The sequence below is a fragment of the Cheilinus undulatus genome, linkage group 13, assembly GCF_018320785.1.
Source record: "Cheilinus undulatus linkage group 13, ASM1832078v1, whole genome shotgun sequence".
NCBI lineage: Eukaryota > Metazoa > Chordata > Actinopteri > Labriformes > Labridae > Cheilinus > Cheilinus undulatus.
This window is the reverse complement of record NC_054877.1, coordinates 30,702,017-30,719,076: the sequence shown is the minus strand read 5'-3', so window position 1 is coordinate 30,719,076 and position 17,060 is coordinate 30,702,017. Positions and strand designations below refer to the sequence as shown.

The 17,060-nt window shown below is 40.2% G+C and overlaps 1 protein-coding gene across 2 annotated transcripts in view; it reads left to right on the top strand.

Moving 5' to 3' along the window:
- The first annotated feature begins 918 nt into the window (after nucleotides 1-918).
- LOC121519779 (rap guanine nucleotide exchange factor 4-like) overlaps nucleotides 919-17,060 on the top strand; it is a 49,794-nt gene continuing 33,652 nt past the window's right edge. The window contains exon 1 of one of the 2 annotated variants that reach the window (XM_041802679.1): nucleotides 919-973. Coding sequence is in view for 1 of the 2 variants with exons in the window: in XM_041802678.1 (XP_041658612.1) it covers nucleotides 9,616-9,683 (68 nt within the window). In the remaining variant the exon portion in view is untranslated. Of the gene's footprint in view, nucleotides 974-9,566; nucleotides 9,684-17,060 lie in introns of those variants that run through there. The other variant, XM_041802678.1, reaches the window with a different exon arrangement.

Below are 17,060 nucleotides of genomic sequence, written 5' to 3'. Positions count from 1 at the left end.
GGTCACTGACTGAGCTCTAGAGATCCTGTGTGGAGAAGGGACAAAGTTCCAGAAGGGCAACCATCAGTGCAGGCCTCCACTAATCTGGGCTTATGGGAGAGTGGCTAGAAGGAAGCCTCCCCTCAGTGCAAAACACATGAAAGCCCACTCTGAGTTTTCAACAAACTCTAAATAAAAGGTCAGTCCTCTCTGAGATCTGCAGACAGTTCTTTGACCTCATGGCTTGGTTTTGTTCTAATATGCATTGTCAGCTTTGATGCCTTCCATAGAGAGGTGTGTGCCTTTCCAAATCATGTCCAATCAGTTTAATTTAACACAGGTGGACTCCAATCAAGATGCATAAATATCTTAGCAAAGATCCAGAGAAATTGTTGCAACGGGTCTGAATGTTTTTGTAAGTCTGATATTAGAGTTTTTTTTAAGCACATTTGCAAAGATTTCAAAAATTCTGTTTTCATTTTGTCATGATGTGGTACTGGGTGTAGACCAATGACAGAGAAATTTCGACTGTAGCATCAAGCTGCAACATAACAAACTTGAAAAAGTGAAGGGGGTCAAAATACTTTCAGAATGCACCATATGCTATAGTGAGGATGAATTCCTCAGTGCCTACAGTGAAGCACACACTAATAAGAAGATACAGTACAAGTGGAGAAATAGAAATAAAAAGTAAAACTGCATAATGAATTATTTGATCATTTTCTATACTGATTTTCCTGTTGGGGGTTGCGGAGGGCTGGAGCCTATCCCAGCTGTCATTGGATGAGAGGCAGGGTACACCCTGGACTGGTCGATTGCAGGACTGACAGAGAGACAGACCACCAGGCCTCCATTTAACCTAACAAGCATGTCTTTGGTGGTTGCAGGAAGCCAGAGTACCTGGAGAGAACCCACACATGCACGAGGAGAACATGCAAACTCCACACAGAAAGGGCCTGACTGGGAAGCGAACCAGGGACCTTCTTGTTGTGAGGTAACAGCACTAACCCCTGCATCACTGTGCAGCTCTATTCTCTCGTGGGAGAATAGAGTTTTTATTGAAGGTTCCATCAAAAGATGGTGTTGTATTAATCAGTTAGTAATATTGGTTGATATACAACGAATGCATTGATATGATTGTAATAAAATTCAATTCCTCTACCTTTCATACATAAAAAACATTCTTATGTGTGTTTTATTATAAGAAATACCATGCCATCTCCCAACTTCATAACTGAACTCTGACATGAAGTTAAAAAAGAAATGCATCTTTATTTTTAATTGAAAGGGAAAAAAACAAAACAACCCCTCTATTTTTCATTGCTAACAAATAGATTTCTCATATTAAAGTGAAAAACACCAGAGGGGCCAATGCTGCTTCCCTTCCCTAAGTTCCAGGTCAGGTGTGTTGCGTTTCTAGGATATTTATAACTCAGAATGGCACTGCTTGTTTGTGGCATGTGCTCTGTTTGTTGACCCATCTTTTCTTTGAAACCCAAAATATTTCCACACTGCTAATTTATTCCTGAGAGGGGAGATAATATTAGAGCAGGTATGTCTGGCTTTTCCTACCTGCTCACCTTTATCTAACAACCACTTGAAGGTGAGCATGAATGGCAGCTGTGACAGACATAAATTGTGGTTCATATCAGTGGTCACCATTAAAAAGCATACACATTCTTATAATCCTGCTTAAATGAAGTGAAACTTTATTGGCCCTGTTAATTTATACAGCTAAATTAGGCATACAGGACAGATGCTTTCTTTCGACTGAGGCTCTGTCTGACAGCTGACAATATCAGATCTGTGTGTGTATGTGTGTCATGTAGGCTGCATTTGGCAGACAGTCATGCCCCATATGGTTATCTGTTCATCCGACCATGTTTAGAGTTCCCCAGCATCATGAGGGAATTGCACTCGATCTTCACATTTTCATGCAGATGCAGCAGCCCCACACACACACACACACATGCTGCTTGACCTACGGCTGAGATGAACTCGTAGGTCAGCAGTTTGAATGTCGGCCATGCTGCAGCTCTGTTTATAACGTGCTGTGAATCAGTCTGATGTTTAGTTTATTGTAGCCCAAGTGTTGGTGCATCTGTGAGTCCCTAAACAATGATACTGCCACTTTGTGTCAAATGTGTGTATTGCACATTTTATTATTTTAACAAGATTTGTCAGAATGATTAAGAGTTATTTCTTACCAGGGTTGAATGAGATAAAATCTCATATACATCATACAAGGATGTGCTTTGTCCTGCAGAAATCCTTACATTTATGGAACAAGTTACTGAGTGGATGTGCCATAATTTTCTTCAGTTAAACAGAGGACCCAATGAGGAATCTCTAAAAATCAGCATGAAGCTTCAGTCACCTCAGTTAAAAACCTCAGATCAGGCCAGAAATCTGTGTGTTGTCATGGACTCATACCTGAATTTTAAAGACCACATAAAAACGATTTCAAAGTCAGCTTATTATCACCTCAAGAGTATTTCTAAGGACTAATGTTGCAGCATGACCTTGAAAAACTTGTCCATGCATTTATCTTCTCTGGTCTGCCTAAAAAGTCAATCAGACAGCTGCAGCTGATCCAGAACGCTGCAGCTCGAGTCCTCACTAAGACCAAGAGAGTGGACCACATCACTCCTGTTCTGAGGTCTTTACACTGGCTCCCTGTCTCTCAGAGAATAGACTTTAAGATACTCCTGTTAGCTTATAAAGCACTGAATGGTTTAGGCCCAAAGTACATCAGAGACCTTCTAGCCCAGTATGAACCATTCAGACCGCTCAGGTCGTCTGGTGCAGGTCTGCTTTGTGTCCCCAGAGTCAGAACTAAACATGGAGAATCAGTGTTCAGTTTCTATGCTCCACATATCTGGAACAAACTCCCAGAAAACATCAGGCTTGCTGAAAGTCTAAGCTCTTTTAAATCAAGGTTGAAGACACACCAGTTCACTGCTGCCTTTGACTAGAAAACTTTTTTTCACTTTTTAAAGTTTCTATTTTCACTCCAACTCTGCACTGTTACTTTAACTTTAATATCTTTGTTTATATCTTTTGTGGGTTTTATTTGCTGTTTTTACCCCATTACATTTTTCTTCAAAATGTTTCTATTGTGTTTCTTTTTCCATTTGTTATTGTATGTTAATGTCCTGTGTGAAGCACTTTGAATTGTTGCTGAAATGTGCTATACAGATAAACTTGCCTTGCCTTAGGCTTTTTATATTTTGTTATATACATTGGATAGCTGCATAATTGTTTAACTTACTGTATCAGTTCACCTCTCCATAGAATTGAGAATATTAAAAGCAGTTTTGCAGTGTTTTCATTTTTATGCAACTGTAGTAATCGTGCTTATTTTCTCAAAAAAAAAAAAAAAAAAAAAAGACCTCATAGTTCCCTTGAGGAATTCTTAATTGGTTATGAAACAGACTGAAGTAAATATAGATACCTCCAAAAGTAACTGGGGCCATAAGCATGAAGACAAATGAGTTCCATATTTTTCTTTTTTCATACCCCCAAATCTAGCGTATAAGGTGCACTTTTAAAATCTACTTTTATATTGAAAAAGGTGGCTGTGTCCTATACCAATGTGAACACTATGCCAGTATAAAATGCTGAGACAGATGCCGTCATGACCACAAATACAGCCATCATCATCCACTGCATCCACCCTGATGTAACTGAAAACTCACTTCCATTATTGGTGTTGCAAGCAGGCGCTTCACAGCTCACAACATGCTGTGATACTCAGACTAGACTTGGGGGAGGTGGCATCACTTTTTTTTTTCAAAGACTTATCTTGGAGCTATTTTGCCTTTAATGGAGATATATATGAGAGGATAGAGCTGGAAACAGGGATGAGAGAGTGGGGAATGCAGTGAGGAAGCCACAGGCCAGACTTGAACCCAGACAACCTGCGTACATGAGCCATCTGCACCCCAGGGTTAGTGCCGTTTTTTTTTTACCATTTTTTTTCTCCCTCATTAGTTCATAGTATTACATTTAAATGAGAACGGGAGATTCTGATAAGTAAATAAACCTTGTGGAGCTTTGGTTTGACAAGCAGGGGTGGACAGTCCAACTCCTAGACTGCAACTCTGTCTCACTACAATAACCATAGGCTGAGAGCTAATTACGGTATTATTGCCCATAGATGTACAAACTTCCCAGTAGCTTAAAAATGGAATGGCACCGATATACCTTATTTCCACAGCAGCTATGTTCCTATTATATTACACTGAAGGTGGGAAACTCAAACAGTGTTATCATATTTTTCTTTTATATTCCAGTTATTTGTCATATAAAAGCTGAAATTCTGACTGCTGTTGTATTGTTTCTTGATGGAAAAGCAACTGCAGCAATGTTTTTTTTTTAAATGAAACTAGGGGTCTGTATCAAGCTGTACCACTGCTTTACTGTAGGAATCATATCTCTGGCTACTGTGAGGTTAAAAACAACAGTTATGTCCAAAATCACTGCAAATGTTAAAATCATCTATCAATTGTTTGAGCATGGCTGCAATAAAGAGCTAGTAATGTGGTGCTTCCCAAACTTTTTTGCCACCCCCCTTTTTGTTAGATATTTGACCTGTTATTAACCCTACATTTACCTGGAAATCCTCATACAAAATGTGCCATGCTTTTCCAGTAGTACATTGTTTTATTTGGCTGTGATAGGCCTCCCTGTCATAGCTTTCAAAGTTTCGTTGTAAGTCCAAATATGTCCAGTCAGCCTTAAATAGATATGCTCAAAATAAATGTTTATATCTTTGATCAATACCAGGCTTTTCTAAAATATGTGTGATTATTAAGAATTAATTTTAATCAGGAAGTGGCTGGTTGTGGTGGATATTTGGGTTAATCTAGTCGCTATTTAACCCTTTTACTCCTAGCGCGTCGTCGACAACGCACTGTTGAAGCACACTTTACATGACCATAATTGCATGACCGTTTGCGCTATCGGAAAAATTCAAACAGTTTCTGAAAGCTAAGAAACTGTGCTTTACAGCCAGCATGTGGTTATTTCTGTAATTTCCCCTTTTCCCACTATGATTCTAGCATAAATTTCCCCCGTTTTTTGTGTTTCTTCATTTTAAACTGTTAAAACACTTAACATGCAGTAATATGTAAATAACTGCCATATATTACAAGTTCTCAGTATTGTGGAAAAATGGGCAAAAGCACGTACTCACAGGACATTTTTTGGGCCTTTTATGGTTAAAATAAGAAAAGAGCCCAGAAACTCAGTTTTAATTTAAACAGTAAAAAAAAAAAAAAAACACTTTTTAAACATGCAGTACATTGTACACAACTGCCAGATATTGAAGTACTTTAGAATAATGGGCAAAAGCACTTACAAGACACTTTCTGTGCCATTTATAGTTAAAATAAGAACGTGTCCAGAGGCTTAGGAGTTAAAGGGTTAATCAGGAAATTTTACATCAAAACAGCTGTCTTGGTGTTTAAGTGACAAAAAATCTGGAGTATAACAGTTTAACATGATAACAATGAATGAGTTTCCCACCTTAAGCATGACGTCACAGGAACATGGATGCTGTGGGACAATGGTCTATTTTGAAACAGATGGAAGCACACACATACACGCACTCAAAATTTTATTACAGTAGTAAACACTACAACCAGCAGTGTAACACTCATGCATGCTAAAGTGCCATTTCTACCAGATGTTGATAGGCAAAAAAAACATCAACACAGACACACTAACATAGGTCCATGCACAGCTGCAACAGGTGCACGCATTGTATTTCTAATGATGCATGGTGCATATAGCTTTAACAATGTCAGGATGTGCAGGATGAAGAGAGAGTCTGAGAAGTTTGAGATGCAGCAGTGATTTTCATGCCCACCTTCATTCTTTTTCTTCTTTTATATTGTCTGATCTGTTATTCTTTTCCAGAGTAGACACACATCACAGAGTAAATCCCTAATTTCTTTTTACATCCTGCGTTCTCCTTCCTGCGTTCCCTCTGTTCCCCTCTCCCTGTTTTCACATGGTGCATGCACAGGATGTAAGTGATGGTTTTAGGCGGTGCTGGATGCTCAAAAAACATCACTGCTTCTCCTCATCCGCCCTTCCTCTCTCCCTTTTCTCTCTTCCTTCCTCTGTGGTGGCTGCAGTCATCCATGTGACTCGCTGCCTCTGTACTGCCGCTGCCTCTCTCTCATTACTCGGCTTGAAACAACATAAGTGAAACTAATGCTGCTTTGTTGATGTTTATGCACAATTTCACAAAGAGTGTTCCTTGCACAGATCTTTATTTAGGCACATCAGAGCCTCTGAGAGCAGGAGCCATGTTTATCAGAGCTTGTTTATGCCATGTTGGCTTATGAGACTTACTAAATACCACCACCCTTTACGGTCTTATTAGGAGATTTTAGCTTGTTTATCACTATGATTAAGAAGTATGAAGTATTCAGAGTAAGGGGGTTTTTACATGCTTGTTCTCAGGGGCAGAGAGTCCTTTAAATAAGACCATGAGTTCACTGGAGTTTAGAGAGTTTATTGATAATGGGGGCCAATTACAGCAAATTTGCAACATCCAAGCTTTTTTCCTATCAACTTTAAACAATTTCTTGGCCTGCTATCTAAACAGACGTAATGCAGCACAAATTACCCAAGCCTGAGTATGCCAAAGCCATGTGGGACTGTATATTAATTCTGCAATTTGCAAGTCACGGTCATTTGGGAATAAACACTTCCACCATTTACACATGCACTCTAATCAGCACTTACTGGTGACTTATCTGACTCAAGTCTCTTGTTGAAAAGTCAGTATTTTAACTGTTTACATTCATATTGGCTCTACAATGTAACTTCCTAGTTAGCTACTTTACTGGATGGGTAGCACCTGCATAGGAGAGACTTTTGGACTGACTTGAAAGAGATGGAGTACTTGATCTACCCTGTAAAGCTGCACATTAAACTCTATTTGTAACTTCATAGCGTGTGCATACACGTGTGCGTGTGAATAAAGAACAACAGAAAATACAGTCAGACCCTGCTTTTTAAAAAGATGAACTTATAAGATAAAGCCCTGGATAGTTCCTGCTTTCACTATTTGCCCACTGAATAGGTGTCTTTTTTTCCCATCATTTTAATTATTTTTGTACCTGGGCAAGAGACGAATGAAGAAAACACTCTATGTTTAACTACAGCGCCAATTTTCTATTCAGCCATTCACCAGAAAGTCAACACTCACAGGCATAGCTTACAAACAGCCACACCAAAATGCGGCAAAAAGTGGCTCAGTACTTTTTTTCACTTTTTTAAAATTCTTTCTTTTTAAAATTACATTACTAGACTTCTGTGAGTTTTTGTTTATTTCTATTAAAACATGAAGTTCTATAGGAATACAGAAACTGTAGACTAACTCTTAGCTAGAACACACACCAAGGCTACATTCACACTGCAGATCTTATACTCAGTTCTGATCTTTTGCTCTGATCTCATTTTTTTTGTTTAGCTTTTCACACTGAGGTGGACTTCCAAAAGATCAGGTATGCATCTGATTTGGTACCACATATAAAAGTGGCCTGAATCGAATACAAAAATATCAGATTCATTATGACTTGCACTTTACACTGTCAGAAAAAAACAGACACTAGTCACATATGACCAGAAATTAGATTTGGGTCACTCTTAACTGCAGTGTGAATGTAACACGTGATATATAGACCCATTGTTGCATGACAAACCACAACCTCAAGCATAAATATTTTTTAAAAATGGTTATTAACATTACTACTATAAGCAATAACTGATAATCCAATAAAGTTTACCATGAAATACCCAATTTTACACACCATGGTACTCATATTGTAGGCTACTGTACTGTATGAATACCATGGTATGTGTGCCATGGCACTTTGTTTGGTATTGTACCATTGTACCGTGGGTAGAATGTGTATGGAAAGAGTGACAAGCTTTTACTATACGGACTTACAGTATTATCGATATGACAGTGGTATCAGCAGATTTTAGCTTAAAAAGTGAATTGTTGGTATAGCAGATATGAAAATAACTACAGCTGATATTTTGGCTATAAAATCTGTCTTTATCAGCTTCATATTTAACATATATAGAAATACAGACCAACAGATCGACATATGCTGAAGTCGTTTTCTTGTTTTGGTCATTATTCTTTAGTCTTTTAAAATGTTTTTTAAGGACTGATTTATTTTAGCTTCAAATTAATGTGTATTTTAAGATCTGAAGTTTTAGGTCTGAATTCCATTTAGATATAGCTAGTACAGCTATTTGTATCAGCTAAAGTTATTTTTTTACTATTAGTACCATTTATTACATGAGCTATGGTATGGTACTTGTGCTATGGTAGGCTACCACAATAGTACCATGTCAAACTTTCTTATGGGATTTTTAGCTATTTGGGCTTTACCATAATTCACAATAAGCTTTATTGTCTTTGCAATGGCCTTTGTTAGTAGGCTACTTGCAGTATAATTAATTTATAATAATTTAATTTATCAGAGTTGCCTAAAGGCAAAGGTTTATTTAGTGGCCTAAATAAACTGCTTTATAGCAGACCACACATTGCGTTTCTTTGAATTTCCAGGGGGCACATAGCTTGAAAACCCTCATATTTTTGGAAACATTTATGACAATTCATATTGAATACAATAAAATACTTCAAAAGCAATTAATTCATAGTAACATGAATCTAAACATAATGGTGCAACAAGCTTTAAGCTATAAAGGATGAGGCTGGGGTGGAGGAGGTGGAGCTTTTCCAGCAGCTGTATGGTGCTTCTGAATTAATGCAAGTAGGGATTAGTGAGAAGCATGTCATATGTAAATGTGCTGCTCTAAAGAGAAAGAACTGTGATTGGAGAAGGGGATAATTTGGATCACTACCTTGTCCTGTATGAACTAACACCAAGCTGAATGAATAGCGTCTTCAGTCATTTTAAAACTAACGATGCATTGGGCTAATCTACTCTTAACACTTCAGACAGAAGTAGCTAAAGCTAGCTAAACCCTCCGATTAATTGTTGGTGGAAATATGTAATGAAAAATACAGTCTTTTTTTTTTAGATATTCGCATGAGGAGTGGGGTATTTAAACAAAAAATAGACTATAAAGAAAAGTCACATAAGACATAACTAACATAAAATGCTGACATTGGACTCTGTCTTAGTTTAGGTAATTTACTTCCCATTACCCCTTTGCCGTATTGCACAACGTTGTCACAATGCATATTTCCCTCATCGCGGTTTAAAGAATGTTATATTTCTAGTTGAGAACTACTCGCCTATGATATGCAGGCTTCAGCTGGCTTAATAGCTCATTATCTCTTTCAGCATGGCTCTGCGGTGTGAGTAGTGTATGTTGTGTGTTTGTGAGTCCGTCCTTTGCCCTTAAAAAGCCCACCACAGCGGGTGACACAACTCATCTGCATGCCATGATGAAGGCAGCAGCAGCACTATCACCATCATCATCATCATCATCAGCCTTATAGTTGTGTGAGGCAGCTGGAAGCAGAGGGGCGGGGAGGGGGTGCAGCCGGAGCTCACATTCATTAACGACCACCGACTAACCGGGAAGCCTCCTCCGGTAGCATCGCAGCGATCACGGACACACGGCGGTGGAAAGATGGTCGCGGTGCAGACATCCCCCAACTCGTCACCATTAGCGGAATGGATCTGTTGCCTGGATAAAAGGTGCGTGATCAAAATACACACCCAGAGACATCTCCACGCCGTCTATCCATATACACACGGAGGCATGACCGTGTTTTCTTTCATTAACCCGCGTCAACGTGATGAATCTCAACCGGCGATCGCTGCGTGTGCACTGTGCAATGTGTATTTGCAACAAAGGCATTATACGGCTGCTTTAGCATACTACGTATCACCGTAATTTACTTAAACCTTATTCAGGTATTTTAATAGGTTGTAGCGCGTGGCAGTATCTCTTTTTTGTTATAAATATTCCTGTTTTGTGTGTGCTCGGTCAAAAAGGCGTTGGTGGCTTCAAGGGGATGTCTCTGCACCGCATTGGCTGTTAGGTGGCTGTTAAGACGCACATGGTTTATGTCTGTCAGCTTAAATCAAATAACCATATATTATTAAAATACTACAAACGCGTGCATACTAGTGCTTTCCTCGAAATGGGGATTAAAGGCAGGTCAGTGCTTTGTTTTTTCGTCGTTGCCACAGAGCAGCATGTGTTGCTTTAGGCTATATGCCTCGTTTGAATAACTCAATAACCAAGTTACAGTGTGTATTATCCACTCTTATCTCACATCCATATACTGGAGCATGTTAAAAACCTTTTTAGTCCATGCTGTATCTCTCCAGTTAGGAGAATAGATTTGGTGCTGCAGGCATACTACAGTGCCAAAAAAGCATAGCACCCCTTGGAGAGGGCTTGAATAAATAAACAAGATGAACTGGCAGCCTATAAGGTAATTGCTGTGGATGATACACTTCAAACAAAAAAATGCCATATAAAATGAGCATCCCACAGCTCCAACACCCACACACACTGTACACACCTCACCATGACACATCCTCATGTTACCATTGGCAACCCGAAGCTACCATCTTGTCTTCTCATCCTCACCTGTAATGACACCGGATGCATCATCACAATACACAGTATCTTAAATCCATTTGCTTATAGAGGTGAGGGAAATAGAGGACGAGGGAGTGGCTTTAGTATTTTTAAAAACCTGCTAGTTGTTTCTGTATCAAGGTAAGCTATTAGAGAAAATTTCCTAGCTTTTCTAACAAGACGTCTTTAAGCTCCTTGATTTGTCCAACAAACTCAAAGATAGTAAATCATAATCAGAAATAATTCATTCATTACTGTGGGGAAATTTGTCAGTTACAGTTGCTCTCATACACAGTGTAATGGGAGGTATATTGATATGAATTGATCATAAGACGTGCCAATAAAAAGTAGCAATGAGTTTAAAATCGAGGAGCATTGGCAAAATAATATTTTTACAAAGCCCAGATTATTAGATAAATATAACCTTTTACATCTGCTGGATGGACCAGATTCCCGGTCTGTAATCAGGCAGTTTCATCATCAAAGCTTCAGTCTGAACCGATGTGGCTGGTCTGACAATGAACGGTCCAATCAGTGTCATTTGAGGAGAACGAGGCAGATACTGTACTGGGTTTAGTTGGAGCGACTGGAAGCATGCAAACAATGGCAGCTGGTATATAGATTAGCATGGATGCTGCTATAGCAACATTTCTTTATTGAAAGAAGAAAAAAAACACACTGAAAGCTTTTCTTGATGTAAAAGATGTTTTTAGTCTTTTCCTGACCTGCTCCAGCAAGAGTTTAATTTATCATCTGGCTCTACTGATAGCGAAGAATGATAACGGCTGACTGTAAAGCAATTTTTTTTGTAGTTTTCTCCCCAGAGCTGCACACATCTAGTATGTCACAGGTTTTGTTGCTCTTATTAGCTCATAATGAATGTGACAGACAGTGTTTGTCCAATCAACCTCTGAGATTTTTATTACAAGGTTCTATCCTTTTGAAACTCTGTGGACTGTTGCCGAGATGGATATGAAATATATTTCATGCAATGGATATGTGAAACAGTCTATCTGGCATGTCAGGTTAAGAGAAAGAAGCCATGTACACAAAAGCCCAAGGAGTTAATACATAATAACATAAGGACATAATTAAACAGTCTCAAAACACCATGAAGTTGTACCAGTTCAGCAGGCTTAGCTGTATTTATTTGACATTTCGCCCTTTAAAAAAGAATAAAACATTATTTGTGTTGACCACCTTATTGAGAAGTTGCTCTGTAGTGAGCTAAACTGTTTTTGAAAGATATGTGAAAGCTTCAGTCCAAGGCAGGCGCCTCAAAATTGCGAGAGGCATCTGGCTGCAGATCTCTATGGAGGGGCGTTTTGGGCTCATCTGTTGCAGACCTCTACAATGGGGCGACCTCGACTGTGGGGCAGGAAGTGACGTACTAACCCCTCTTGGGGTTTTCCTTAGTTTGTGGTGTGTCATTTTTAATTGGGACCATTGGGTCCATATTTTGATTTATTATTTCTTTCTAACTTTTCTAGCTTATTGATTTTTCAGGGTTGATGCTGATACAGATGTTCAAGATGACAATTTAGCCAGTGGCCAAGAATAGATCATTGTCCAACAGGTCTGATAATATCTCTAAATCAGCAGTTTAATGTGCTAAATACCAGCATTAAATTGATAGAACACAACAGACAAACCTCTGCTACTGACATTGGTTCTTGCCAACATTATTTGCAGATGGATATGTCTTTTTTGACAGAAAAAACAGCCCTTTTGAGGGCTGTTTTTGGCCAGTACCAATGTTAAACAGATGCATCTGTGCATCCCTGATATTTTTGCGTAATTTGGCAGGATTAGGGTTGTGTCTGATTTGACTGATAGATGAGCTATTTTAGCTGTTAACCAAGAGGCTAAAGGTCTGCCTTTTTTAACCTCGTCTCCATTTTCTAGATTAAGTGCAAGTGAAGTGGAGATAGCATTTCCAGTATGTCGACGGCCACCGTTGGGCTTCATCAAGCCTACTCGGAAACCAGTGGGTGATGTCCCTGTCACTGAGACTATATATCCAGTACTGTTATGTTTTGAATGAAAAATTGTTCTGACAGGGTCTTCAAACTGATCAAACTGAAATCACCAAAGTCCACCATAAAGCATACCTCAGTCCTGAATGTGTCAGCCTAAAAGCAGCTGGTGTGTAGATGTTGTAAGGTGTAGGTGAGTGCAGTCTTGGTTGCAAGATTAGACCGGACAGCATCTTAATGTGGAGCACTCAGAGATCCTCAGCTATACACCTCCTGATTCAATCAATATCAAGCAGAGTGTGTGTGTTTGTGAGCTTTCATCTAGTGTTACTCTTGATGGGAGTGAGTGGAGAAGAGGGAGAGAGGAATGGGAGAGAGGGCCAATGTAAAGAGGGACAGAGGTTAAGACACGACTGTCTGTGATATATCTATCTGAAGACATTTATTGCCAGTGAGTGTGTAGTATAGGAGATTACATCTGATTTGTTTTGTTCAGTGTGTCCCTCAGGCAGGTCCGGTCCACACACACAGGTCCAGATGTCAGCTAAGTTTAGGTAAAATATTGTGGCCAGTTTAAACTATTTTGAAAAATTTAATCTGAGAGCTCGACAAGGGATTTCATTAGTAATCAGTTGATGAGAAATTGCAGATTAAGCTGCCTCATGTTGATTTAATATTCAGTGTTTCTAACAGGATGTTAGGTTGTCAGTGGTGTTGATGGAGCTGTGTGCACATGCCATTGAAGAGTCTCTCTGCCAGCCTGGGAAATCTGTTTGTGTTGACGCTCTCTGACATTTCCGTTGCACCAACCCACAATTTATTTGTCTGGAAACAGACAAATTCGCCCAGATGGATGTTTCCTGTAACAATCTGCAAGACCTTCTGGCGTCTCTTGGTTTTCTCTTCAGTGTGTCCTGCTGGTCAGTTAGTAAAACCTGCATATGTGTGTTTGACTGTGTGCTGTGGTTGAAAGCTGAGATCTGTGCTGACAGAGATAGTCAAGAGGGGAAGAGAAGGCTTAGGGAAGGAGCGAAAGGGAGGATGGGAGGAGAGTATGGCAAGGTGAACAGCTCTCAGGTCACATCCGTCTCACACCAACCGGCGAGGCAGATTCCCTCGGACAGGCAGCGAGCGAGCAAAGCACACTGGGACAACAGGAGAGTAAAAAAAACAGGGCAGTGACTAGGGGATTATAACTGACAGATCTTCACAGTTTCCCTGTAGACAGATAGGTGAAGGGTGATGCTGGTTTTACCCATCCAACCCTGCAGAGTTAACCTCCCTGTCTGTCCCTGTTGTCGTGTGTGGGAGTCCACCTGTCTAAACCATTAACCCAGCCTACTCTGGAATATGATGCTCTGTCTGAGCACTAAGGGCTAATACGTAGGCAGTGGGATGATGGGGGGATGAGTCAGACACAAAAAAAGAGAGAAAAAGATGGAGAGAAGAAAAGAAAAGACTCTTTTACGATGGCCCTGAGCTTGTGGCAGATGTGGAACTGGGGGATGTGTTGCGCAATGCCTCCCTTTTGGCATTGTCTGTGTTTATTTGGGAGCTTGTGAGTATGGAGGACAATCTAACACATCTTGGGGACACAAATGTATGCCTTTATCTCTGTACATGTGCGTGTGGATAAAAGGGGAGTCATCTCTGCCTGTGAGCTTTCAGAGCAGAAAGAAAAGGATAATATGGGAGTCTAGTGCATGCGGGTGTGTTAATGGATAGACGAAGCACTAATGGAGAGGAGAAAATGGGTAGCTTAAAGAAAAACGGGGCTATTTGTTCCTTTCCATCTTGCCTATCACGTTCCTGAAAGAGAAGCAGGCCAAGCTTGTGAGCAGAGAAAAATGGATGTGGATTAGTGAAATGTTTAGTGGAGGAGGCAGACAAAGAGGAGGGAGAGCTGGCAGCGAAGGAAGAGGAGGGAGCTGAAGGAGGAGAGGGGATAGACAGCCTTTCGTCTGTGGAGGGAAAAGAGCATTAGCTATTCTGTGTGAACGCATACACATACACACGTGCAAGGATGAGTCACTGGCAAAGCAAAATAACTGAATGAATGGGGATAACCGCAGTGTGTCACTCCGAGACGTTTTTAACTCCACCATGCCAAAGAACAGAGTGTTTAAGCTCTCAGATAAAACTTGGGGTGGGTTTTCATGCATTTGTGCACATGCACGGATGTCCAACAATTGTGTTCATATTTGTGTGTGCACATGCTCGGATTTAAGCGTATTAGAAAAGTGGCAGCATGAATGAGATCTTACATCAGCACGCTGTGGGGAGTCAGAGCCGAGAGGAGTAACGCCTGAAGCTCTACTGTTATCACTAAGACACCAAGCAGAACAATGAAGCAACACACAGACATAAGCACACAAATGCACAGAAAACACTACAACAGAGCAGCCTTTTATATTAAAAGACAATACCACAGGGTCATCCTTGTTCAGTTATTAACTGCTTATTGCAAGATATAACTTTACTGCTAACCTCAACTTAAAGAACAAGACTAGGTAAAAACCTAGTATATATGGCTGCCTGCAACTATCTGGGATGCCTGTTGAAATGCCTGACTGGCAGAGTGATTTTGTCATTATTGTTATTTTTTTGCGAGCCAAATTTATTGTGGCTACCTGAACGTACATAGCTACATGCTGTCCTCTCTCTCTGTCTCTCCTCTTAATAAAGCCCTTCCCTGTATACATATAAACTCTACAGAGATATGTGTCAGACTTCACTGATAGAGACAGACAGTGTCACTTGAGATTACATGCTTTTTTTGTCAGATATAAGTATTTAATGGTAGTAATTTTATACTAACAATTAAACACTAACTGTTAATGAACGGTTTATTCTAAAATTAAAAAAAAAACTGCAGCAGGTTTCATGAACATTTCTAATTCTCCTCAGACAGGCGTGTCACGGTCTTTTTTATGTGTAAAATTAAGCTGAATGTCTACTTTAGTGTTCCTATCCTTTTTTATTTCCATTAATTATCTATAAACAGCACATTTATAATATTCCCTGCAAATAAAGACGTGCTAAATGTTTTAGTAAATGCAGCGATTTTAACATTTATTTGTTCCCCATAAACTTATAGTATTAAAGGAATATTTACCAAATATTTTTTAACATAGCGTACACCCCTGGCCACGGGCGACACACACACACAGCTGGAGTGACACAGCGCTGACGTGCTAATCCTCTGTGGTCAGAGAGGAGCTTTAAAAGGAGAAAGTTCAGGTGTTTATCCTCCAGTATTCTGAGACTTTTTCCCTCAACAGATAGAAGCCTGAGGTACCAACATGTTAGCGTGCGTTTCAGTGTAGGTGTGTGCGTGAGCGTCACGTATTTGGTGTCACTCTTATGCAGCGGACAAGGATGAGAGGAGAGCAGCTGAGGCTGCTGCGTAAAAGACGCACAAACGGTCAAAGAGAAAGGGATGATAAAAGAAAGTGGCGGGGAGCAGGAGCTCATGATGGAAAAATTAAAAACGGAAGATTGTGCACAAGTTTCAAATCACGAAATATGTTCTCTGCACAAGACAAACTGTCAGTGTTGCTCTGTGCTCTGGTTTTAACAAGAACGGCAGTACAGGTAGGAGTAAACTGCAGCGGTCTTACATCAATGTCCAAGCTAACAGCTAACGGCGGACAATGCGGGACAAGCCCACTGCCATGTTCAGAAAGCCATGCCAAAACCAGTAGTGGAGTGAGAACATTTTTTTCTGTAACAGAAAGCTTTCAGTGTTGCTCTCTACGCTTGTTTGGATGAGACACATTGTCTGGCTCAGACAAAAGTGCTGCTGTGGCTCAGTCCAAGCTAATGACTCTTCTAGCAGGCCTGCTAGAGTCATTAGCTGGGATACAACAACTCATTAGATGTTTACACCAACTAACCCTTTCCCTGTAACTATCACAAAATCATGCCAAAGCTGGGCAGCAGAAGAGTGACAACATCGTTTTTTTGTCGCAGAAAGCTCTCAGCGCTAACTGTGATGGAAAAAAGGGTTGGTCTGGCTAAGGCCGAGCTAACGTTTGGCTAGCAGCTGTTGTAAACAAGCACAACGAGTAACCCTTTCCCCTTTATCTGTCCCACAGTCATGCTGTAGCGGGTTGGCAGAAGAGCAAAAACACAGCTTCTGTTACAGAAAGCTTTTAGTGTTGCTGTCTTCACTTGTTTTAATAAAGAAATGTCCAGTTTTGACTAAGTGCTGCTTTGACCTAGTCAGAGCTAGGGGTGTAAAGGTACGCGTATTCGTACTGTACCGATTCGGTATGGGCCTCTCGGTACGGTACAGACGTGTACCGAATGAATACATGTGGAACGGAGCTCATACACAGAAAACCAGAGCGCAACTCACTGTCACAATGTCCTGGCAACCACACAACCACAGCAAACGACAGCAACAGCCTGAATATGCCCAGATTAAAGTGTCCTGTTTAGGAACACTCTGTTGCCCAGTAAAATACAACAGTGTACAAAGACAACAACAATAGCGCTGACATT